General features: G+C 42.5%; 2 protein-coding genes across 2 annotated transcripts; one reads left to right on the top strand and one right to left on the bottom strand.

Annotated features, from left to right (window-relative positions):
* Positions 1-187: 187 nt before the first annotated feature.
* Positions 188-19,523, bottom strand: LOC117525261 (uncharacterized protein C13orf42). The gene is made up of 5 exons (XM_034187102.1): positions 19,513-19,523; positions 17,687-17,689; positions 2,074-2,540; positions 1,863-1,998; positions 188-420 (listed from the first exon to the last, which is right to left on the bottom strand). Exons 3-5 carry the CDS (start codon positions 2,482-2,484, stop codon positions 194-196), a joined length of 774 nt encoding a protein of 257 aa, XP_034042993.1. The 5' UTR covers positions 2,485-2,540; positions 17,687-17,689; positions 19,513-19,523; the 3' UTR covers positions 188-193.
* Positions 5,958-6,984, top strand: LOC117525260 (protein CXorf21). Its single transcript, XM_034187101.1, has one exon. It carries the CDS (start codon positions 5,985-5,987, stop codon positions 6,891-6,893), a length of 909 nt encoding a protein of 302 aa, XP_034042992.1. The 5' UTR covers positions 5,958-5,984; the 3' UTR covers positions 6,894-6,984.
* Positions 19,524-26,979: the final 7,456 nt, after the last annotated feature.

The following is a 26,979-nucleotide window of genomic DNA, read 5'->3' as shown; positions in this document are numbered from 1 at the left end:
CTTAACACTTTCATCACAGGAGTCAGAAAGTCTTTAAAAAATGTTCTCATAGTGATGACAATCTCTAATATCAATTTTATTTCACCAATATTATCCTCTTTGTGTGTGTTTTAATCCACAACATAAAATGACTGAGCTCGACATCAGCAGTCTGACAGTTTTCACAGTCTGAAGCATCACAGCTTTGTGTTTTTCATTTGCGTTTGATGCGTAGTGTCTGGAATGCGCTCTGCACCACTTTGGGCAGGTGGATTGGGTTCCTCTGCAGCCTCATTCTGCTTTTTGTGGACCCGCTGTGGTTCTTCAGGGCGTGTTTATTGGCACCGACATTAACCTCACTGTCCTTGGAATCATCAGTGACCCGAGGAACTCGCAGAACCCAGTTGGAGTGGAGGTCATGCTCAGTGGAACTGGAGGCCACTGTGGAGGGAAGGAGCAGAGAAGAAGAAGCTGAAACTATCATATCATCTGCAAACATGGTGTCAGCAGGACTCCAGTTTTCATTCTTACTGCACAAATATGGTTATTATGATGAGTGCCATTGCCCAGGAATTAATATTTTTCCCACATCTATTGGTTTATTATTGGAATTACAGAGGGGGCACTGGGGCAGTCTGACAAAAATATCAGAATGACCAATTAAGAATCCCATCCATTTGTGCACATAATCCTTCCACTGAGAAAGAAAGAAAGAAAGAAAAAAAAATCAGGTACAGTTTGCCAGAAAACATGCAGTGCTTCTCTATATTAAAATTCCTAAAATATCCTTAAACTCAAAGCAAATCTCTACAACTTGATATAAATTAAATTAAAATATCAAAGCCAACATGATGGGTTGCATAAGTAATGGCGCCCTTTGGTATAATGCATGTAAATCATCAGTTTTATTGCCAGTTTTCTTTTGACAACTCAGGATGGATACATGAACATTTTCAAGTTACTGAATATGTCTTGGACTTTATTTACCTCAGTCATTAAAAAGTACAAACAGCGTGGTACTCAATGGTAAATCTGTGTGGACGATGTGGCTCTCACAATTCGTGTGACTGCAAAAAGGAGAATGATGAAGGAACCCACCATACTGTTTGTATTTCTTTATGGTAGATGTAAATGAAGTCCAAGACACATTTAGTGACTTTGAAATGTACGTACATGTATCCATCCCCTGACTTGTCTAAAGAATCTCACTGTAAAAGTGATGATGTACTTTGGTTACACTAAATAGTGCCATTACATCTTATGTTGGATATTTTTATTATATCAAGTTGGAGAGATTTGCTTTCAGTTTGAGTTTAAGGAGGATAATTATAGAAATTTTTATATGGAGAAGCCTGAACTACTCTTTGTGTTTGAAATGGCACAAACTAATTAAAATGTACAAGCCCAAAAGGGTAAATACACTGCATGTAGGCACTGTATTTGGCATGTTCACAGTACTCCTAAGAACACCGATCTGTCACGTGATGAAAAAGCGTTTCAGGTCAGTTCATCTGCAAATGTCAAGTGACCCAGTGTGCTGTATCTGATATCTGCAGATTAGACACACGCCACATGAGGGTGACCTGTCAAGATTCAAAAATAAATAAATTCAGGTCACTTCAACCACTAACGTGAACACAGACTTAGCGATTTCTACAAAATAATAATGATGATAAAGTTTGTTTCACTTTCAGTCAAAATATTTCAAAGTACTGTTTGTAGTAAAAATATCAGCATATTTTAATATGAAGATGAATTTTTAAAAAGCATAAAAGATGAATCAAAATTCCAACACCAAATTAAAAACATCCTGCAACAGAAAATAAATGTTTTAGGATGAACCTTAAAAGATATGATAGTACGTAGTGGACCTTCTACCTCACCTATGAAGTCCACGTCAGCGTGACCGTCATCTTTAAAGGGTTTGTGCATCAGCTCACTGTCACAGCTGGCGATGACATTATCAAAGAACTGTAACGTTTCCTCCTCAGAGGGGATGTCAGCGCCAGATGGTTTGATCTGCAAAATAACCCCCCCCCCCAAAAAAAAAAAGTCATTGATTTCTCTGTTTTCTTTGAGAGTTTTCATTCTTACCACTTGTTCCTTTGAGGGCGGAGGCGGCGTCGGCTTCTTTTTGGAGGAGGTGGTGACCTTGGGGTCACTACTCTTCAGATCTGTCACACTCTTCGTGTATTGTCGCCTCAAAGCCACGAGTGCCTCCAGGTACTCCAGACAGTTCTGCTTCTGAGAGTACAGCCAGATCCTGTCTTCTTGCCTGTGGTAGTAGTACAGAGTGGACTCGATGCTCACGGTGCTTTTGCTCCGTTTTAAAGTGGAGCTCAGGGATGTGTGGCTCTTCTCTCCCACCACGAGCATGGAGGTGCTGCGCACCAGCCTGATCGTGCAAGCGCTGTGGTAGTCCTGCTCGGTTCGGAGGCCTCCACCATCTCCTGTTTTGTGTCCATGATGGTTGGGACGGAAAACATTGTTGATCTTCTTGAACATTCCTCTAAATGGAATCTTTCAGAATGACCAAAGGTTCCTTAGATTCATCCATATTCCTCTGGAGGAGGTGGGAAAGGCCCAAAAAAGAACAGCCGCTGTTCAAGGTTCTGAAATGACTAATTCTGCTCTTTGCTTGCTGTAAGTTGCCCTTAGCAACAGGTTCGTAACTCTACACCCATCCTGCTGTCATTGTTGAGCAGCACGAGTGTGTCGGATGTCACCACTCAAACATACTGAGCAGCAGCCAAAGCATCCAGCAGGCTGCAGTGGATGGAGATCAGCTTCATTCAGAAATTCATGTTAGAAAGGACAGGATGTACAATTCACTGTGTACCTGAATATTGTGCCGTACAAACAGACCAGGTTACCGAGACTATACACCAGGAGTCTCATTTATAACCATTGTGCACGATCAAAACAAGACCTAAAACAGGTGCACAACAATTAAACACATGATTTATAAAAAGGGCAAATAGTGTGAGTCTGTACAGAAACTGACCTGTGCATACAAATATTTTAGAGATGATGAATTGAAGCCAGATTATTGGAAAAATATGAGTAGCAGCATTCCACATGATGATGTCCTGTGCTCCTGAGTCTGAACTTGTTCATTTAATTCCACTTAATAGTACATGTCATACGAGGGGATATCAAAACGTTTTGAGCCTCAAAAGAAAGAGCAAGATATTTGGATTTACAGTATAATGTTTTATTTTTTAACATAGTCCCCTTCCAACTCCATACACTTGTTCCATCTAGTTTGCCAGTCATTGATACTTGATTGGTAGAACTCAACATCTTGGTTCCCTAACCAGCTCATCATCATCCTCAAATCTCTGGCCCGGAAGGTATGTTTTCAGTCTGGGAAAGAGGTGGAAGTCGCTAGGGGCTAGGTCTGGAGAATAGGGTGGGTGAGGAAGAAGTTCATAGCCACACTCGTGCACAGCGTCTATGGGAACCCGGCTGGTGTGGAGTGGTGCATTGTGTGGTGAAACAGAATGCCACGACTGACACTGGAGGGTTTGTTTCTTCCACACAGTGTTATGACTCAACAATTGAAGTGAGCACTATGATCCTACATGAAATAAGTCGCTAAGGTATTGATGTCGATCAGGTGTGATGCATTGTAATATTCGACTGGGAAAAATGTGCAAGACTCAAAACTTTTTGACATCCCCTCGTATATATGTACAGTCACTGGCCACTTTATTAGGTACACCTGGCCAATTATTTGTTAAACACAAATAGCTAATCAACCAATTACATGGCAGCAACTCAATGCATTTAGGCATCTAGATCTGGTGAAGATGACTTGCTGAAGTTCAAAGTGAGCGTCTGAATAGGGAAGAAGGGGGATTTAAATGACTTTGAACGTGGCATGGTTATTGGTATCAGACAACTGGTCTGTGTATTTTAGAAACTGCTGATCTACTGGGATTTTCCACACACAACCATCTGGTACAAAAAAGAGAAGATATCCAGTAAGCAGCAGTTGTGTGGACAAAAATGCCTGATGTTAGAGGTCAGAGGTGAATGCGTGACTGCATGATGCCATCATGTCGATATAAACCAACATATCTGGGGACTGTTTCCAACACCTTGTTAAATCTATGCCATGAAGAATTAAGGCATTTCTGAAGTCAAAAGGGGGTCCAACCCCAGTACTGGCAAGGCATACCTAATAAAGTGGCCGTGACTGTAGACCACAGAGAACAGAATAGAGAGACTTTATTGTCATTGTAATAAACAATCACACTTCATTGGTGATAACCAGTCAGTAGCAGCAAAGATTAAATATAAAAAATAAAATATAAGGTGCAAGAGACAACAATAGACATGTTTACAGTGTAAACTAAGATGTAAAAATTGCAGAAGTGTGTGTGTATATATATATATATCACACACACACACACACACACACACACACACACACACACACACACACACACACACACACACACACACACACACACACACACACACACACACACACCACACACACACACACACACACAGCAGGGGTGGTGGCCAGGTGGTTAGTGCTCTTAGTTTTAGTGTGGAAGGTTCTCTGTTCAAACTCCACCCCTGCCACATTTCTCCATGTAATGTGGATTTGCGTCAAGAAGGGCATCCGGTGTAAAACTTGTGCCAAATCAAATTGTAATCTCTTCAGCATGTCCTTTTTTCCAACAAGGGGACTTTGCGGTGACTTCTTGCCCATAGCTCGGCTTCACATATTCGTCTTCTAACTGTTGCAGTCCTAAAAGGTAACTTTAGACATTCTCTGATCACCCTGGCGCTGAATACTGTCTGAGTCTTTGCCATTCTGCTTATTCCTCAATCCATTCAAATGGTATTTGTTTTCTTCCACGTCTTTTTGGTTTTGTTGCCATTTTTAAGCACTTGCAATCATTTTAGCTGAGCAGCCTATTATTTTCTGCACTTCTTGATGTGTTTTCCCCTCTCCAATCAACTTTTTAATAAAAGTACGCTGTTCTTCTGAACAAAGTCTGGAATGACCCATTTTACTCAAAGTTTCAGGAAGAAATGCAGAACAACATCTCCTGCCTCTGTCCTTAAATAAGGGCCACAGAATGAAAAAACTCTCATTTGTTTAAACAGCCTAATATTCTTTGTTCTTTACTTTCAGTAATTATAAGGATTTTGAGCTTTACTCACTCACACCACATACTTGTGACCTCCTTTTCAAATAGAAAAAAGTTTTCAAGGGAAAAATGACATAAAATGTTTAAGTTACTTCTATTAAGCTTTTGCGGTGCAGGATTTTTTTTTTCTTTTTTTTTTAAAGGCTTTTTGAAGGAGTTACGTTTTGAGAAGGAACTGATCATTTGTGTTTACATCACATTTTGAACACAATTTAGACAATAAAAGCAAAGCTAAAGCTACAAAACTCAGCAGCCATCATTTTAAAGTATATCTGTTATACTTCTGCTCGTCTCAGTGGGTGAATTTTGTGGTTCAACCTGCTAGGAAATGAGAAAAGGAACCAAAAATCCTCAGTTTCTGTTTTCGGCACATTAAATATGTCTGGTTTTTATGTCGACCTTAAAGCCAGCTGCGTCTTTAAAGGAGAAGCAGAGTTTTTGGGGTAATTCCTGTGAAGATCACACCGCCAGTCACACGTCTTTTTGACAAAAAGACTTTAAATCCTCTAAATGTAATTTCCTGGATTTCCATATAATATGGGCAGGTTAACCCAACTGCAACATTTACTTTGCACAAATGGAAAGAATGAAAACAGAATGTGGTATGCCCACTTCCTCTTGATGTGAAACAATCCTCTCACACATAACTCCAGCCTCGTGCACACGCAGCGATTTAAAGTCTGACAGCCTCCACAGGAAGACCCTCAAAGGACTCTTGGCCCTTGATACAAAAAGTGTGATTCCATTAAAAGGTAGAAAGTATTTTTGTGCTTCTTCTTTTAGATTCTTTGCGACAGTCATGTGGTTTTCACTCTTTTTCTTTTATTTGCAGCCATGCTTTGTGAAGGCAGACTGTTCAGTCTGATCTATGAACTGGAGGAACTGGATTCCTTTCCTGCTGCTCCTTTCCTGAGGTCCACCAGTCAGCCTCCACTCATCCGTCACATCTCTGCGGAGCAGACGGGGAGCACAGACAGCAGGTACGCTTCAGCCGAGACGCACATTTCCCCGCTGCAGTCCTTGGATCCCCGGCCAGCTGAGCCTGGCAGACAGTTCTCATCAGAGATCCAGATCCCAGCACAGGCGGGCTCAGGCGGCGAGTCCCCTTTCTTGGTTCCTTCGTTCTGTCAGAGCATCTGTCAGAACTACAGCGACCTCCTTATTGGCGGTGACCATGTTTTGCCTGTTTCGGGTAACGATGGTGAACTCCGGGTTGGTACTGACGCCCAGCCTGCCGGGCCCTTCCTCCAGTCCTGTGACGTCCATCCAGAAGTGGAGGATTCTTTCCCAGGACAGACATCTCAGGGGGGACTTCTGTGCCACCTGAGAGGAAATTCAACTCGATGGAAATTCAGCAGTGGTCGGGATCGCAGCGTTTTACTTCAGGGCCGCGAGGGGCCCTTTTCAAACTCACTTCTCAACTGCTATCTGGAACAGAAGCTCTTGGATCTTTATCAGCAGTATATGATGGAGAACATGGCTAAAGAAGGGCCCGTTGGTTGTGATTCTGCAGGAGCTATTTGTCCTCTGCTGGGCTCAGAACTGGTGATGACCAGCCTGGACCAGATCACTTTGCAGCTGAGTCGAGATGGAAATCTGGAGGCCGGAGTGGCAAAGGACATGGTCCTCAGCTGCCTGCTGCGGGTGGCAGGTGACATGCAGTCCAGCGAAATCAGCACGCCTTTTCTGCAAATCTCTAATGAGCCTTCCAGAGAAAAGCTTACAGAACACACAGAGAAATGACTCCAGGAACTTCTCACTCCTCCAGCCCAGCCTTTGGTCTCAAGCACAAAAAAGAAAGAAAAAAAAAAAAAAAAAATCAAGAACAAAAAAACCACTGCAGCTTTCTGAACGTACAATCTGCTGTATATCTTCTGTATTATTTTAATTTATGCAGCACACGACTTGAGTCTAATGTGTATTTTGTTTATAAATTTTGTAAGGGAAAATAAAGAAGTGAAAATAAAACCTGACAGTTTCCCCCTTTTTCCAAAAATAATTAATTTCCAGGAAATGGTCATCATAAGTGCTCAGCTGAACAAATGATTAGTTTCATGATGTGAAAATAAAAGAAGAACTAAAGTGTTTAAGTTATTAAAAATAAATGACTGAATGAAGCAAAGATTAAAAATAGTAATGCAAAATGGAATGAAAAAATGAATAAATGTGGAAATGAAAAGAGGAATAAAATAGATAAAATAATGCTTTTTGTAATTGTGATTATTTATATATAATAATAATATTATTATTCCCTGATATTAGTCCTTGATTATTTTCATATGATTTACTGTATTATTTAATTTTACAGTTTATTTCATTACATTTTTCCTTTTACTGTATTTATTTTTCCTGTTTCTACGACATGCTGTGTTTTGTTTTTCTGTAACTGCAGGTGGGGACTGCTGTTTAGCCACAACACACATAAGGAAATCAATGGAAGACAATAATATGAATATTAAATAGAAATTATTATTGCAAATTAATTTGTTTTTCCCTTTGTTGTTGTTGCTGTTGTTAATTTAATTCATTAATTAATGTTTTTGTTGCACTTTGAACAGCCTATATAATGTTCACTCTGGGAAACTCTTGGATATTTTTTCATTTTGTTCTGGTGATAATATAAATAAAAAAAAAATTAAAAGAATATTTAAATAATAATTTGTTGCAGCTCTAATAATCAAATTACAGTTTTGAGTTTTTGCACCATAAAGTATGATTGTTACCTTGACAATCATGATGTAATATAAGGGTTGAAAAAAAAAACTGAATTTTTTTTTTTAAATCAGCATGTCTGCCTCACTGTTGTTTAGTTCCAAAAGTTAAAGTGCCAGTTTGAAAATGATTTAAATTCCAGCAGCACCAACTTACTCAGCAACATGTAACTCCCTCCAATGAAACAGAATTCCAACAGTGTGTTAATAACCAGAAAGCGCTGTAGTGAAATGGAATTACACGTTTATTCATAAAGTTCCTGCAGTTTAATCACCAGTCACAAGGGGGGAAGCATTATTACCCCAGTTTATTAAAACCTGTGTTTTCTTTAAGTCCTCACAGGTCACACCTTGCATAACTCCTAAGCTAAAAAAGAAGCAATTTTATTATCCAGAATGAGATTTTGATATATTCATTAATTTTCTACACCCATTATTATATACACCCACTTATTCCAATTAAGGGTCACAGGAGAGCGGCCATTGGGTGAGAAGCAGATTACATGCTATTTGTCAGATCTAATTATCGATATTGACGAATGAGTTTTGACATGTAACTGAATGAAGGTGAACACAATCGCTCAGTTCAAAAAATTCAGTTTACATACACAGTGCCAAATCATAACATAAATCATCTCAGGGTGCTGAACATTAACCCATCCCTAGCAACAGTGTGAAAGAAAAATGCCCTCGGGCAGTTAAAAAAAAAAAAATTATATATATATATATATATATATATATATATATATATATATATATATATATATATATATATATATATATATATATATATATATATATATATATATATTTTTTTTTTTTTTTTTTTTAAATTACAGGAAGAAACGTCAAGCAGATCAGACTCAGTGAGGCAACCATCTGCTTTGGCCAAACTAACCAAACAAAAGCACAAACACAAGACTTCGTGATTCTTTGATCTGCCCTCACCTTCATAAAAGCAAGAAAGTCAGGTCCATGTCATCAGAGTTTAAAGGTCTAAACCTGTTCTGTCCTTTTCAGGGGAAAAGTTCAGCTATGTGGAATAGACACTTGCGGTACTGGAGTAATTTAAGGGCAGTCTCTCATTGCTGGTTTTTGGCCCCAATTTTGGGTCCACTTTTACAAAACAGGAGGCAAAATTCACATTACCCTTTTATATTTGTGGTGTTAGAGATTATTGTCGAATACACATGCGAGTCCCATTATATGATTGTTTCTGTGCATGTGCCAAACACTTATTTGTGGGTTTTTGCCACACTATTGCAAAAAGATAAAATGTCTGTTAACAAAAACTAGCTAAAAACTGTCTTCTGTTGAAGAGTGCCACATGCTTTTCATAGGTTTCATTTTGCGAAGGAGGATCAGAATGAGGCTCCTTCTCAGAGTCCCAGTTATTGCACGTACTCATCCCCTTTCACCTGCTTTTACACTAGATTACCACCACTCTGCACCAATCACATCTGACTGTGAAGGTTTTGTGGATCATGATTTAACAAAATGTCATAAATGTTCTTAAACATGTTTAAAACTTTTCTGATTTCTCACAGTGTTCCATCATGCTACTTTTACATCTGATTTCAGGCCCCAGTTAGGGATCTGATTTTCTTTTGTGCAAACACGCAGACAATCAGGTATTAAAATCACCAATGTGAGACCATCACACCTAACCTCTGTGGTTCCTGAGGTCTTAGTCGTTAGTGGTGTAATGTAGTTCCCACACGCCTCAATGTAATGAAGCACACATGCACTCCACCATTTTAATGGCATTCAGTGAGCCATGCACTGAGAAAATCCTCAGCAATGTGCAGAACATGCAACTCCCGGCCCACTGCTGAGAGCAGTAGTTTATATGTTTTTGCTACTTGCATTGCTGCCTATTTTAGGAAGATTTGCTACCTTCTCCTCCTGTTTATTCTTCTCCTGTCTTTTCTTCCGATTAATTTTCTGTTATCAACAACATGACGACTCATGGGCCTTACTATTTGTTTTTAGCTGTTGCTATGCTTGCATTTCTCAAAAAAGTTCTATCAAAAAAAGCTTGTATTTTACAAATAATGTAGCACCAAAATGAAAGACTGTCTGACTAACAGCTGCTGAGATATGATATAATGTGCACAGAAGCATGAACAGGTGGAATATAGTGCACGACTTGTAATAAAAAAACACAAATTCCTTAGTCAGTTTGGTGACTTAGTCAGGTCAGTGTGATGGTTTCGCTAACAGAAAGTTTAATTTTTCTGCCCGTTTCTTTGTGTCTCTCTTTTTGAAGGGGCCACCACTTTTTTTTCAGTGTGGCTGTGGCCTTCTGAGACACTGTTTGATCAGTTCTCTTCTTTCCTGTCCAAATAGAAAGCCACAGGAGGAAACAATGTTTACTGAGCCGAGCGCAGCAGTCGGAGCCCTGTGAAGGCTCAAGGCCACAGAGACAATCCAGGTAGAGTTTAAAAGGAACCAAAACTCAAAAATACACTTGAGTGCAAAATGGGATTCAGCCAAACCTCAACAAAGCGACATTATCCAAACCCCTTCAAAGACCTCAGGGAAAAATGAGACACAGATTTCTTGTTTCTCCAAATTCAAATAACTATCTAAAGAGGCTGAAGGTAAAGTGTCCTCTTATACGACTAGTCACAAACACACCAATGCATAATTAAAATGATGAAAAAACAAGAGAGTTCTGATTTTGGTGCACCCTGAGTATGTGGTCATCAATGTAGTAAAGTTTTTTTTTTTGTAAAATCTTTAACAGAAATGTGGAAAAAACAAGGTTTGAAGCTGAAGGAGAAACTATGTGCTGGATGTGAATGGCAGGTATAAACCCCCCCCCCCCCCCCCCCGAAAACAAAAATAACACTTCTGTCATGGAGGTTGGGGTGTTGGAGTGTCTTTCACAGGTTCATGAAGTAATTTCTTTTCCACAAAGCTTTTAACATGGAGGTCGTTCGAGGCAAGGACATAAGATTTCATATCAAACCCAAGGTCTGGCACAGACTCACACTATTGTTACTTTAATGCTGGAGCACTCTGTGGCTCGCCTTTATTCAAAAAGCTTTTAGTCTACAGACTAGTTAATTAGAGCGGCCATATGGGCTGTTGACATATGTTTACTTTGTTATTCAAAGAGCGCCGACTCAAAACTTCTGAAGGCTTATTGACACTGAAGATCTGCTCTGAATTCTTCTTTACATTCAATATGAATAAACATATACACTTGATGTTTATTTGTTGCTGCCACCAATGATCACTCGGTGGGTTTCCAGTACCTTCCAAATTGCGCAATTTGAAAGTATATTGAAATAAACTTGAGTATACATAAAAAAAATCTCACGTATCACACAAATATTTTCAAATGTTCTTTAAAAAAATGGCAACAGAAACATTTTTTGTGCTATTACGGGTCACATGATGGACAGAAAGAGTCATATGACATTCCAAAATACATGACACTCTACATGTGCAAGAAGTAAGAGATGGAGAACTTGACGCTACAAGAGATGATGTTGCGGAAGTATTGGATAAAATAAACAGTGACAAAATGTCAATATTTAGTGAGACTTACTCATCAATCGCCATGATGATTGGAATGTTATCAAGGGGCCATGCTAAAATATGAAATGGACAAAATGTAATGAAATGGGGCCTAAAATTATGGCACATTTCGTAAAGAGCAGGTCTTGGGAAAAAAAAGCATTTCTCTGTTCAAGAAATTAACTCTTTAGAATAGTGGAACATGGGCAAATTTAAAAGAACAAAATAAATCTGATCTGATAAATGGTGTACATGTTTTATGTACATATAAATGGGGCCATTGCTGGGTCAGTGGCTGAAGTTTCATCTCTTGCACACCAGATGGCACACTCACCCTGAGTACATGTACTGAGTGCATTTCCGCATTTCCATAATGGCACAAAAAAACCAACACCAAAATAAATAAATAAATAAATAAATATAAGTACAATCCCAATTCTCATGAAGTTGGGACGTTGTATGAAATGTAAATAAAAACAGAATACAATGATTGGCAAATCCTCTTCAACCTATACTAGGTCTATTAGAAAAGTATCCGACATTATTTTTTTCAAAAACCATATGGATTTGAATCACGTGTGATTGCGTCAGACAAGCTTGAACCCTTGTGCGCATGCGTGAGTTTTTCCATGCCTGTCGCTTGCGTCATTCGCCTGTGAGCAGGTTTTGAGTGAGGAGTGGTCCACCCCCTCGGCGGATTTTCATTGTCAGGAAATGGCGGAATGATTTGGGCTTTTTTTCCCATCAGAATTTCTTCAGAAACTGTTAGAGACTGGCAGCTGGAAACCATTCGAAAAATTTATCTGGCTTTCGGTGAAAATTTTACAGGCTTCACAGAGAATAAGGACTGTTACTACAGCTTTAAGGATGGCTTTAAGGACGCTCGCCGCGCCACGCTCCGTGCCGCCATTGAGAGCCACAAACCACCGGATCATGTCTAAATGGATGGCTCTGTGGAGCCGGACCGTCGTGTGCCATTTCTCTGGTTATCACAAGAGCTGGACATCAACAATTTTCCGGCAGATTTCACTTTTAACAAGAGATTTTGTCATGGAAAGCCGAGCGGAGGCTTTGCGCATCACGATGGATTCGCTCGCTACTGGAGCGAGACAAAACCACCTCCGTTTTGGTCTCACAGGACGGCTTTGAGATGGCGTTCAAACAGCTGTCGGTGGTTTTTCCATCGAGTGATTATCCAAGAAATTGTGGATGTGCCTGGACATGCCAGAACATGTCCCGTGAGGCTTCATCACGGCGCGGAATTCCTCTGCACATCTGTCTCAATGTGCCGAAAAAGTGCTGATGTCCATGTCTTTTCACAATTCCTGTGCTAGTCAGACAACGTCCCGGATAAAACACAGCGTCCAGTTTGGAAATGAACGGCACATTCCACTGTTACAGGAGTTTTTGTGATGGAAAGAGGAGCGGAGGCTTCGCGCGTCGCGGCAGTGCCGCATGGTGTACAGCAACGCTGTGATGAAGCCTCACGGGACATGTTCTGGCATGTCAAGGCACATCCACAATTTCTCGGATAATCACTCGATGGAAAAACCACCGACAGCTGTCTGAACGCCATCTCAAAGCCGTCCTGTGAGACCAAAACGGAGGTGGTTTTGTTTCGCTCCAGTAGCGAGCAAATCCATCGTGATGCGCGAAACCTCCGCTCGGCTTTCCATGACAAAATCTCTTGTTAAAGTGAAATCTGCCAGAAAATGGTTGATGTCCAGCTCTTGTGATAACCAGAGAAATGGCACACGATGGTCCCGGCTCCACAGAGCCATCCGTTTAGAAATGATCCGGTGGTTTGTGGTTCTCGATGGCGGCACAGAGCAAGGCACGCCGAGCGTTCTTAAAGCCGTCCTTAAAGCTGTAATAACAGTCCTTATTCTCTGTGAGGCCCGTAAAATTTTCACCATAAATTTTTCGAATGGTTTCCAGCTGCCAGTCTCTAACAGTTTCTGAAAAAATTCTGATGGGAAAAAAAGCCCAAATCATTCCGCCATTTCCTGACAATGAAAATCCGCCGAGGGGGTGGACCACTCCTCACTCAAAGCCTGCTCACAGGCGAATGACGCAACCGACAGGCGTGGAAAAACTCACGCATGCGCGCGAGGGTTCAAGCTTGTCTGACGCAATCACACGTGATTCAAATCCATATGGTTTTTGAAAAAAAATAATAAGGTCGGGTACTTTTCTAATAGACCTCGTATTCAATTGAATACACCACAAAGACAAAATATTTAATAAAAGAGAAAAAAAAATCTATCTGGTGCAACACAGAAATAAGTGCTGAAAAATTTTAAGGTGCTGAAAAAAAAATTCTAGCTGTATAATTTTGTTTTCAGCACCTTATTTAAAATTTTCAGCACTTATTTCTGTGTTGCACCAGGTATTTTTTCTCTTTTACAAATCAGTCCTGTCTGGCTGCACCAGACTTGTTTGTGCTATACAGAAGCACGTTGAACTCTTCTTTTTTGTTCTACAAGATATTTAATGTTCAAACTGATAGACTTTTTTGTTTTTGTGCAAATATTTGCTCATTTTGAAATGGATGCCTGCAACACATTTCAAAAAAGCTGAACAGGGGCAACAAAAGACTGGAAAAGTTGATGAATGGCCAAAGAACATGTGTCTGGAACATTCCACAGGTGAACAGGTTAATTGGAAACAGGTGAGTGTCGTGATTGTGTATAAAAGGAGCATCCCCAAAAGGCTCAGCTGTTAAGCAAAGATGGGGCGAGGATCACCACTTTGTGAACAACTGCGTGAAAATAAATAGTCCAACAGTTTAAGAACAATGTTTCTCAACGTTCATTTGCAAGGAATTTAAGGATTCCATCATCTACAGACCATAATATAATCAGAAGAGTAAGAGAATCTGGAGAATTTTCTACACGTAAGCAGCAAGGCTGAAAACTAACACTGAATGCCCGTGACCTTCAATCCCTCAGGCGGAACTGCATTAAAAATCGACATCATTGTGTAAAGGATCTTACTGCGTGAGCTCAGGAACACTTCAGAAAACCATTGTCAGTTAACACATTTCGTCACTACATCTACAAGTGCAAGTTAAAACTCTACCATACAAAGCGAAAACCACACATCAATAACATCCAGAAACGCCACCTTCTCTGGGCCTGAGCTCATTTGAAATGGACAGACGCAAAGTGGAAAAGTGTGCTGTGGTCTGATGAGTCCACATTTCAAATTCTTTTTGGAAATCATGGGCGCCGTGTCCTCTGGACAAAAGAGGAAAAAGACCATCCAGATCGTTATCAGCGTAAAGTTCAAAAGTCACCATCTGTGATTGTATGGGGGTGTGTTAGTGCCCATGGCAAGGACAACTTACACATCTGTGATGGCACCTTCAATGATGAAAAGTCGTGCACCCACTCTGTGGAACTGTCTTCCTGCAACCATGAGGCAGTCGGCATACCTGGACATTTTTAAGTCAAGACTTAAAACCAATTTTTATTCTCTTTCTTATGAATATTTTTTTTTATTTGTTTTATTCTTTTACTTCTGTTTTTAATTATGTATTTGATTTTTTTTTATTTTTATTTATTTATTTTAATTTTTATATTGAACTGTTCTGTGTGAAGCTCCTTGAGACAGCCTTTGTTGTGATTTGGTGCTTTATAAATGGATTAAATGAAATTGAATTGAATTGAAAGGTAGATCCAGGTTTTGGAGCAACACATGCTGCCATCCAAACAATGTCTTTTTCAGGGACGTCCCTGCTTATTTCAGTAAGACAATGCCAAGCCATATTCTGCACATGTTACAACAGCGTGGCTTCATAGTAAAAGAGTGTGGGTACTAGACTGGCCTGCCTGCAGTCCAGACCTGTTGCCCATTGAAAATGTGTGGCACATTATGAAGTGCAAATACGACAACGGAGGCCCCGGACTGTTGAACAACTGAAGTCATACATCAAGCAAGAATGGGAAAAAATTCCACCTACAAAGCTTCAAGGATGAGTGTCCTCAGTTCCCAAACGCTTATTGAGTGTTGTTAGAAGGAAAGGTGATGTAACACAGTGGTAAACATACCACTGTCCCAGCTTTTTTGAAATGTGTTGCAGGCATCCATTTCAAAATGAGGAAATATTTGCACAAAAACAAAAAAGTCTATCAGTTTGAACATTAAATGTCTTGTCTTTGTGGTGTATTCAATTGAATATAGGTTGAAGAGGATTTGCAAATCATTGTATTCTGTTTTTATTTACATTTTACACAATGTCCCAACTTGATTGGAATTGGGGTTGTACTTAATTTATTCATATTTGGAGTCAGTCTGGGTCAGTCCGCTCCATTTCGTTACATTTTACCCCATTATGTAATTATCAGTCCCCATTTCACTCCATTTCGTATTTTAGTATAGCCAGTTATTCGAGAAAGCCTCGCTAGAATGACAGTTATTGTGAAAGGCCAAAACCCAGTAATGGCATTCGATCACTTAAAGTAAATGGTGTCATTTCACAACTTTTTAAAATCAATATTCTGAAAATATTGTTAAGCTTTTGCACAAGTCTGTAATGGAATCTCAGTGAGTGTCTTCTGGTCATTTGAATGGAAGAAGCAGGTTGTCAAAACCTTACGATTCCATGAGCAGAAAAAACCCAAAACAAACAAGAAAACTAGGCAAACATTCCCTAAACTGCTCAACCTGCTGCCTCAGAAGCCGCTCATCAAGAAGATCTCTGGACTGCTTAGATAAAGGGTATGTTCACCTTTTTAAAAAAAAAAAAATCCAGTATTTGAGTGCACTACTCACAACTATTTTGTCTCTGAAAAATTATTTTTGGAAAAACTTAGTTGAGGAAGTGTCTATGATTATCACAATGCAATCAAATCCACACCAAAGTCAGAAGAAAGTTACCAAAGAAGTCAGGGCAGATCAGGGAACATATGGCACAGCATCAAACATGCAAACATGTCCTGGTTGGCAACCACCCTGGTAGCCAAATGATCAATCCCCACCTCTCAAAAAAAAACCAACTATCTCTGCTGCAGACAGGTGAAATTTAGGCTTTCCAGCCCCTGGAATCCTCAACACTGAGCAACCTCCATGCTGGATGACGCACAGAGAAATACACCACGTGGCCAAAACAAAGACTTGGACCTTCATTCTCTTGCACACTGCCATTGAACTCTCAAACTCAAACTCTCCATCTCTCCATCGCAAAGGCTAAGGACCCACAGACATGCTTGTCAGTGCCCAGATAAGTGAATGCTTCCACAAGTTCAACTCTTTCAATCCATTGCCAAGTCCAGGAAGTCACTGAAAGCCTGGATCTTAATCTTATACCAGAACAATTGGAAACCTGAAAGATGCAATCAGAGTACCCCTTGATTCCAAAATGATCACCTATCCAAGATTCAGCCTGGACAGGATGCCAGTTTGTTGCAGGGCCACATATAGACAAACACAAACATCCAAACTCCATCCATCCATCCTTTTTCTTCCACTTTATCCGGAGTCGGGTCACGGGGGCAGCAGCTCAAGCAAAGCCGTCCAGACCTCCCGATCCACACACACCTCCCCCAGCTCCTCCGGGGGAACCCCAAGGTGTTCCCAAGCCAGCCGAGAGATGTAATACTTCCAGCGTGTCCTGGGTCTTTCCCGGGGCCTCCTCCCAATGGGACGTGCCCGGAACACCTATCCAGCGAGGCGTCCAGGGGGCATCCGGAAAAGATGCCCAAGCCACCTCAACTGACTCCTTTCGATGTGGAGGAGCAGCGGCTCGACTCCGAGCTCCTCCCGAGTGACCGAGCTCCTCACCCTATCTCTAAGGGAGCGCCCAGCCACCCTGCGGAGGAAACTCATCTCGGCCGCTTGTACCCGCGATCTCGTTCTTTCGGTCATGAGCCAAATCTCATGACCATAGGTGAGGATCGGAACATAGATCGATCGGTAAATCGAGAGCTTTGCCCCCCTACTCAGCTCTCTCTTCACCACGACGGTCCGATACAGCGACCGCATCACTGCAGACGCTGCACCGATCCGTCTATCGATCTCATGCTCCATCCGTCCCTCACTCGTGAACAAGACCCCGAGATACTTAAACTCCTCCACCTGAGGCAAGGACACTCCACCGACCTGAAGAGGGCAAAGCACCTTTTTCCGGTCGAGAACCATGGCCTCGGATTTGGAGGTGCTGATTTTCATCCCGGACGCCTCACACTCGGCTGCAAACCGCCCCAGTGCACACTGAAGGTCCTGATTTGACGAAGCCAACAGAACCACATCGTCCGCAAACAGCAGAGACGAGATTCTGTGGTTCCCAAACCAGACCCCCTCTACACCCTGGCTGCGCCTAGAAATTCTGTCCATAAAAATAATGAACAGAACCGGTGACAAAGGGCAACCCTGGTGGAGGCCAACGTGCACTGGAAACAGGTTTGACTTACTACCGGCAATGCGAACCAAGCTCCTGCTGTGGTTGTACAGGGACCAGATAGCCCTTAGCAAAGGACCCCGGACCCCGTACTCCCGGAGCACTCCCCACAGGGTGCCCCGAGGGACACGTTCGAACGCCTTCTCCAGATCCACAAAACACATGTGGACTGGTTGGGCGAACTCCCATGAACCCTCGAGCACCCGATGGAGCATGTAGAGCTGGTCCAGTGTCCTGCGACCAGGACAAAAACCACACTGCTCCTCCTGAATCCGAGGTTCGACCATCGGTCGAATTCTCCTCTCCAGTACTCTGGAATAGACCTTACCGGGGAGGCTGAGGAGTGTGATCCCCCTATAGTTGGCACACACCCTCCAGTCCCCCTTCTTACCACCCCGGTCTGCCAATCCAGAGGCACTGTCCCCGATCGCCACGTGATGTTGCAGAGGCGTGTCAGCCAAGACAGTCCCACAACATCCAGAGACTTAAGGTACTCAGGACAGATTTCATCCACCCCAGGAGCCTTGCCACCGAGGAGCTTTCTAACCACCTCGGTGACTTCTGCATGGATAATGGATGAGTCCGCCTCTGGGTCCCCAGTCTCTGCCTCCTCTTTGGAAGACATGAGGATGGGATTGAGGAGATCCTCGAAGTACTCCTTCCACCGCCCAACAACATCCCCAGTCAGGGTCAACAGCTCCCCACCCGCACCGTAAACAGTGCCGGTGGAGAGCTGCTTCCGCCTCCTGAGGTGTCGGACGGTTTGCCAGAATCTCTTCGAGGCCGACCGATAGTCCTCCTCCATAGCCTCCCCGAACTCCTCCCAGACCCGAGTTTTTGCCTCTGCGACCGCACGGGCTGCGGCACACTTGGCCTGCCGGTACCTGTCAGCTGCCTCTGGGGTCCCACCTACCAACAAAGATAAGTAGGACTCCTCCTTCCGCTTGACGGCATCCCTTACTTCCGGTGTCCACCACCAGGTTCGGGGATTGCCACCGCGACAGGCACCAGAGACCCTGCGACCACAGCTACGAGCGGCCGCATCAACAATGGAGGTGGAGAACATGGTCCACTCGGACTCCATGTCTCCAACCTCCCCCGGGATCTGGGAGAAGCTCTCCCGGAGGTGGGAGTTGAAGACCTCCCTGACAGAGGGTTCCGCCAGTCGTTCCCAGCAGACCCTCACGATACATTTGGGCCTGCCAGGTCTGACCGGCTTCCTCCCCTCCCAGCGGATCCAACTCATCACCAGGTGGTGATCGGTTGACAGCTCTGCCCCTCTTTTTACTCGAGTGTCCAAGACACGTGGCTGAAGGTCAGATGATACGACTACAAAGTCGATCATCATCATCAGGTGAGAGACCTGTCCCCGAACCAAAAGGCGTAGGGACGCGACCCTCTCGTTCACCGGAGTGAACTCCAACACATGGCGACTGATCTGCGGAGCAATAAGCAATGCAACCCCAGCTCTCCGCCTCTCCCCGTGGGCAACGCCAGAAAAATGAAGCGTCCAGCCCCTCTCCAGGAGTTGGGTACCAGAGCCCATGCTGTGCGTGGAGGTGAGCCCGACTATCTCTAGTCGGTATCTCTCAACCTCCCGCACAAGCTCAGGCTCCTTGCCCCCCAGCGAGGTGACATTCCACGTCCCAACAGCCAGGGGCTGTGAGCATGGACTGGGCCACCGGGCCACCCGCCCTCGACCGCCACCCAATCCTCTCTGCACCCCATGGCCCCCTCTGCAGGTGGTGAACCCACAGGAGGGCGGGCCCACGTTGCTCCTTCGGGCTGATCCCGGCCGGGCCCCATGGGCTAAGGCCCGACCACCAGGCGCTCCTCACCTATTAATTTTAATTTAAAGTTTCAATTTAAAGTTTTCAGTTCACCTAATCTGCATGTCTTTGGAAGTGGGAGAAATCTGCCGCACCCAGAGGGAACCCATGCAAAAACAGGGAGAACATGCAAACTCCACACAGAAAGGACCAGACAGGAACTGATCCCATGACCTTCTTCCTGTGAGGCAACAGTGCTAACCACAAAGCTTATCAATGGGAGACGGAGTGTCCAAATACTTATGGACCTTCCAAATTACAAGTTTCTCTTCCTTCCTTCCCTCCCCAAATACTTCTATAAGTTATTTCAGCTTCTCCCTTTTTGCTTGGAGTCACTGCAGCAGATCTGATGTGGAAGTGTATCTTGATTTGGCACAAGATTTACACTGGATGCCCTTTCTGACATCAAAAAACAAGCATGGGGGGGAAGGGGGTCTTGAACCAGGAACCTTCTGGTCGGGAAGCAAGTTCACTAACCGCCTGGCCACATCACTGCTGAATGCCCAAAGACTGCTAATAACACCACGTGTTAAATACAGTCAATGAAAGTATTAATCAGTCAAGATCAAAGTTCAGTGAGGAGGATTAAAGTTCCCATTAGTCTTACTCAGCTCCGTCTTTGATGCTACTGATGGCTGTCAGAGGCGAAGCCGTGACAACTGCCAAAGGAATTTCACACCCAGGCATCACCCGGGCATCCTGCTAGTGATTTTAAATACATAAATAAGCAAATCAGTAAAACATCACTTTATTGTCTTTTGGAAAAAATGCTTTCTTGAAGCCTGTTGAAAAAGTTTATCCTAGTTTAAGCACTTTAATGCCAAAATGAATTGCAGTTTATTAGTTGCAGAGTCTGTGCGGTTTTTATTTGATTTGTTTGTGGCCTGCCGGCTGTGATGCCAAGCTGTGTGCTCACTCTGCTGCACACCAACCCAAAGCTTTTCACGCTGCAGTTCACATATTAAGGTGTGTAATTCTGGGAACATTTTTTCCGAAGCCTTGCTCTTTCTCTTAATTTTGTCGACAACCTTGAAGTCGAGTGTGTCTGTGGGATTACATCTGCTGCAGTGACCTGAAGCTGAAGTGGCAGCACAGCGGAACATTTAATGGCAGCTCCGTGCTCCGGTGATTGACACTCGGACACGGAGGTGGTGAAATGGCAGAACACACATTTCCCGGTCAGTTAGTCGCTCAAGGTTTCAGGGAGCCTGTGGCGGAAAGAGTGACCTTGGCTAAGCTGGAGCAGACAGAGAGAGACCTTGAGCAACGACAGGGCAACGGGCTCTGGTTCTCAAAGAGCCGCAAAACATTATGTGATAAATCAGAGCTGTACATCATGGCACACCCTGCACATGAATACAGATAATAAAGGAACACCCAGATAGTGTTTTTTTCCTATAGTAGGTTAATTCTAATTTACTCGTTGCGTAACATCAGTGTTCATCTCCATTAATGTCCCTCATGTAGACATGATAGGTCAGTACTGTGAGTCCTTCTCTCTGGAACTGAGACCTGGCTGCTAAAGTCAATCAATCAATCAATTTTTTTTTATATAGCGCCAAATCACAACAAACAGTTGCCCCAAGGCGCTTTATATTGTAAGGCAAGGCCATACAATAATTATGTAAAACCCCAACGGTCAAAACAACCCCCTGTGAGCAAGCACTTGGCTACAGTGGGAAGGAAAAACTCCCTTTTAACAGGAAGAAACCTCCAGCAGAACCAGGCTCAGGGAGGGGCAGTCTTCTGCTGGGACTGGTTGGGGCTGAGGGAGAGAACCAGGAAAAAGACATGCTGTGGAGGGGAGCAGAGATCAATCACTAATGATTAAATGCAGTGTTTAAAGTGTAGGTGACACAAAAAAAGTGCAAAAATAATCACTAAAAATGATGAAATGTTGATATTTTAAAAAATCCTGAACAATAAAAATCAATGATAAGTGCGCAGGTGAAGGATAAACTACAGCTGTCTGAAGCCTGCACTCTATTTAAGCCCTCAGTCGCAGCCATATTATTGCTACATCATCACCAGAACGGCACATGCTGATTCAAGTCCAAATCAATTGTAAACACAGCGGAAGTCGAGCTGTTTTTGGACGATTTTTTTTAAAAGCCCAGGCTGAAGGTTTTTCTTCCTTATGGTTTTGAGCATTATTTAGACCACAGTGATGGTTAAGAAACCTTGGAGGAAAACCTTCAGTCTGACAACAGTGACGATATTGGCAGAGTTCAGAACACAGAATGATTATAAAATAAATAAATAATGCAGGCAATTTTGACATGCAGGAGATGACCTTTTTTCCCCTCACAGCTATGTGGTCATAATCGACTGCTAAAATTTTTTTTAAAAACCTTTGTTTTACTATCCTTGACATCAGAAAAAAGTGATGATGAAGTGTGGATTTTTTATTTAGGTTTCTTTTTTGTTAGAAAAGGGTACATACATTTCAAATCTGAAAAATGACACGAGGGACTGAAAATATTAGTTGTTTTTAAAATAAATATTGTTTAATACAGTTAATGTACTGTACGGTAGTAGTGTAACACATTATTATTAAATATTAAAACCATTCACAGAAGGAGTAAATAACCTTACCTGTCTTACCTGTCCGTTTCAGTGAGACCATCTTTAAACTTATCCACCTTTACAAAACGACATCTGAAAATAATTTAATTCCTTCTGTCTTTGCTGAAGAAAAGTCCATTTGTCACAAGGGAGTTCGGTGCGAGGTTACAGCACCACCTGCAATCCGTTATTGCGGGTGATGGATCGAGTTTGTTGTTAACCAGACGCTTTGCACTGCAAGTTAAAAAACTCGCAGTCCCTCATCTGCTCATAACATCTCATGCGATGAAATTATGCCATGATCCACAAAATAAAATAATCTGAAAATACTCCGTTTTGCCTCCATGTCGAGTGGAAAAGCCGCAGACACCGTGCAAGTGCATGCTTGTCAATATAAGTGTTTCCACCTGCCAATCAAAAGGATTCTGCTGGCAAGAATTAAGTGTTGTCACACCAAAAACACGGTGCAGCTTCGACCCGAACCACATGGTGGAAATGGGGCTGTCGGTAGCCTGTAGAAATCCATAAATTAATGAGGCTATTAAGACAATGGTTCTGGCGTTGATGCCCATTTTGATTTATTTTCATTTATATAGTGCCAAATTACAACAAAGTTGCCTCAAGGTGCTTCACAAAAGTAAGGTCTAACCTTACCATGCCATTTCCTCTTTCCCGAGTTGCTCCCGGTGTGTAGTGAGTGCCTTGTATGGCAGCACCCTGACATTGGGGTGAATACGAGGCATTATTGTAAAGCGCTTTGAGCATCTGATGCAGATGGGAAAGTGCTATATAAATGCAATCCATTTACCATTTTACATTTTAAGTAAATAAGTAAAGTCCCACATTTACTCCATAAAATTTATATCTGAGAAAAAGGCGTGTTTTAGGTTTTTTTGTGATAAGACACATGACCCGGAAGTACATATCTTGATTCATGTTCGCGCTTACACTGTTCAGTTCTTGCATGGGCTGAGTGTTACGCACAGTTGTGGCAGCTTAAGTGACTTGTTGGAAATGACAAATTTGCAGTACAGACAAAAAGTTTTGGAATTGTTCCCAGCCACACGTTCAAGCCATTCTTTAAAGCCTGTTTTACTTCCTTGGTCTGTTGTAGGTTCCAAGCTTGGCCATGAGTGGGCTTTGATCGGGACCAGTCCAAGGAACACCTGTGCAATAATCATGCTGTTTAATCAGTATCTTGATATGGCACACATACCAGATGGATGGATTATTTTAGCAAAGGTGAAGTGCTCACTCACAGAATTTAAGACATTTATTCACAAAATTTGACAGAAATAAGCCTTTTGTGTGCAAAGAATAAACCTTATGTATTTTAGTTCAGTGTATTAAAAATAGGAATGAAAACAAAAGCTATTCTGTGTTTTTATTATTGTTGCATATATATTCTTGAGAAAATCAGAACAATCTCCAAATACAATGCCAGAACATCTTTCTGTACACACAGCCACTATGTATGGCTGTTGCTATTCATAGCATCCACAAAAAAACAAAAATCCTGATGAGATTTAACAACTAGTAAAATATGAATATATATATATATATATATATATATATATATATATATATATATATATATATATATATATATACACACACTCAACAAAAATATAAACGCAAAACGTTTGGTTTTGCTCCCATTTTGTATGAGATGAACTCAAATATCTAAAACTTTTTCCACATACACAATATCACCATTTCCCTCAAATATTGTTCACAAACCAGTCTAAATCTGTGATAGTGAGCACTTCTCCTTTGCTGAGATAATCCATCCCACCTCACAGGTGTGCCATACCAAGATGCTGATTAGACACCATGATTAGTGCACAGGTGTGCCTTAGACTGCCCACAATAAAAGGACACTCTGAAAGGTGCAGTTTTATCACACAGCACAATGCCACAGATGTCGCAAGATTTGAGGGAGTGTGCAATTGGCATGCTGACAGCAGGAATGTCAACCAGAGCTGTTGCTTGTGTATTGAATGTTCATTTCTCTACCATAAGCCGTCTCCAAAGGCGTTTCAGAGAATTTCGCAGTACATCCAACCAGCCTCACAACCGCAGACCACGTGTAACCACACCAGCCCAGGACCTCCACATCCAGCATGTTCACCTCCAAGATCGTCTGAGACCAGCCACTCGGACAGCTGCTGAAACAATCGGTTTGCATAACCAAAGAATTTCTGCACAAACTGTCAGAAACCATCTCAGGGAAGCTCATCTGCATGTTCATCGTCCTCATCGGGGTCTCGACCTGACTCCAGTTTGTCGTCGTAACCAACTTGAGTGGGCAAATGCTCACATTCGCTGGCGTTTGGCACGTTGGAGAGGTGTTCTCTTCACGGATGAATCCCGGTTCACACTGTCCAGGGCAGATGGCAGACAGCGTGTGTGGCGTCGTGTGGGTGAGCGGTTTTCTGATGTCAATGTTGTGGATCGAGTGGCCCATGGTGGCGGTGGGGTTATGGTATGGGCAGGCGTCTGTTATGGACGAAGAACACAGGTGCATTTTATTGATGGCATTTTGAATGCACAGAGATACAGTGACGAGATCCTGAGGCCCATTGTTGTGCCATACATCCAAGAACATCACCTCATGTTGCAGCAGGATAATGCATGGCCCCATGTTGCAAGGATCTGTACACAATTCTTGGAAGCTGAAAATGTCCCAGTTCTTGCATGGCCGGCATACTCACCGGACATGTCACCCATTGAGCATGTTTGGGATGCTCTGGACCGGCGTATACGACGGCGTGTACCAGTTCCTGCCAATATCCAGCAACTTCGCACAGCCATTGAAGAGGAGTGGACCAACATTCCACAGGCCACAATTGACAACCTGATCAACTCTATGCAAAGGAGATGTGTTGCACTGCATGAGGCAAATGGTGGTCACACCAGATACTGACTGGTATCCCCCCAAATAAAACAAAACTGCACCTTTCAGAGTGGCCTTTTACTGTGGGCAGTCTAAGGCACACCTGTGCACTAATCATGGTGTCTAATCAGCATCTTGGTATGGCACACCTATGAGGTGGGATGGATTATCTCAGCAAAGGAGAAGTGCTCATTATCACAGATTTAGACTGGTTTGTGAACAATATTTGAGGGAAATGGTGATATTGTGTAAGTGGAAAAAGTTTTAGATCTTTGAGTTCATCTCATACAAAATGGGAGCAAAACCAAAAGTGTTGCGTTTATATTTTTGTTGAGTATATATCTATCTATCTATCTATCTATCTATATATATATATATATATATATATATATATATATATATATATATATATATATATATATATATATATATATCTGTCTCTCCCGCACTTTTCTGCTCTGGGTGTGAAATGTTTAGCTATTCCTCGGCCTCCTTTAGCAGTAATGGTACTTGTAATAAGTGTAGCTTATTCGTAGCTCTGGAGGCCAGGTTGGGCAAATTGGAGACTCGGCTCCGCACCTTGGAAAATCCTACAGCTAGCCAGGCCCCTGTAGTCGGTGCAGACCAAGATAGCTTAGCCGCCATTAGTTCCCCTCCGGCATATCCCGAGCAGCCGGGAAAGCAGGCCGACTGGGTGACTGTGAGGAGGAAGCGTAGTTCTAAACAGAAGCCCCGTGTACACTGCCAACCCGTTCACATTTCTAACCGTTTTTCCCCACTCGGCGACACACCCGCCGAGGAACAAACTCTGATTATTGGCGACTCTGTTTTGAGAAATGTGAAGTTAGCGATACCAGCAACCATAGTCAATTGTCTTCCGGGGGCCAGAGCAGGCGACACTAAAGGAAATTTGAAACTGCTGGCTAAGGCTAAGCGTAAATTTGGTAAGATTGTAATTCACGTCGGCAGTAATGACGCCCGGTTACGCCAATCGGAGGTCACTAAAATTAACATTGAATCGGTGTGTAACTTTGCAAAAACAATGTCGGACTCTGTAGTTTTCTCTGGGCCCCTCCCCAATCGGACTGGGAGTGACATGTTTAGCCGCATGTTCTCCCTGAATTGCTGGCTGTCTGAGTGGTGTCCAAAAAATGAGGTGGGCTTCATAGATAATTGGCAAAGCTTCTGGGGAAAACCTGGTCTTGTTAGGAGAGACGGCATCCATCCCACTTTGGATGTAGGCAACTCTCATTTCTAGAAATCTGGCCAATTTTCTTAAATCCTCCAAACCATGACTATCCAGGGTTGGGACCAGGAAGCAGAGTTGTAGTCTTACACACCTCTCTGCAGCTTCTCTCCCCCTGCCATCCCCTCATTACCCCATCCCTGTAGAGACAGTGCCTGCTCCCAGACCACCAATAACCAGCAAAAATCTATTTAAGCATACAAATTCAATAATAATATAGCACCTTCAACTGCACCACAGACTAAAACAGTTAAATGTGGTCTATTAAACATTAGATCTCTCTCTTCTAAGTCCCTGTTAGTAAATGATATAATAATTGATCAACATATTGATTTATTCTGCCTTACAGAAACCTGGTTACAGCAGGATGAATATGTTAGTTTAAATGAGTCAACACCTCCGAGTCACACTAACTGTCAGAATGCTCGTAGCACGGGCCGAGGCGGAGGATTAGCAGCAATCTTCCACTCCAGCTTATTAATTAATCAAAAACCCAGACAGAGCTTTAATTCATTTGAAAGCTTGACTCTTAGTCTTGTCCATCCAAATTGGAAGTCCCAAAAACCAGTTTTATTTGTTGTTATCTATCGTCCACCTGGTCGTTACTGTGAGTTTCTCTGTGAATTTTCGGACCTTTTGTCTGACTTAGTGCTT

This window comes from Thalassophryne amazonica, chromosome 14 (assembly GCF_902500255.1).
Source record: "Thalassophryne amazonica chromosome 14, fThaAma1.1, whole genome shotgun sequence".
Lineage (NCBI taxonomy): Eukaryota > Metazoa > Chordata > Actinopteri > Batrachoidiformes > Batrachoididae > Thalassophryne > Thalassophryne amazonica.
Note: the sequence above shows the minus strand (reverse complement) of the source record. Positions and strands in the feature narration are given on the sequence as shown.

Bases quoted from the DNA above. Each gene is read 5' to 3' on its own strand.
- LOC117525261 (XM_034187102.1), bottom strand. From the start codon at position 2,484: ATGTTCAAGAAGATCAACAATGTTTTCCGTCCCAACCATCATGGACAC. The intron at 1,999-2,073 runs GTAAGAATGAAA...GTTATTTTGCAG, and splicing joins CGCCCTCAAAGGAACAAGTG to ATCAAACCATCTGGCGCTGA. The intron at 421-1,862 runs GTGAGGTAGAAG...TTCCCTCCACAG, and splicing joins CGCTGACGTGGACTTCATAG to TGGCCTCCAGTTCCACTGAG.
- LOC117525260 (XM_034187101.1), top strand. From the start codon at position 5,985: ATGCTTTGTGAAGGCAGACTGTTCAGTCTGATCTATGAACTGGAGGAA.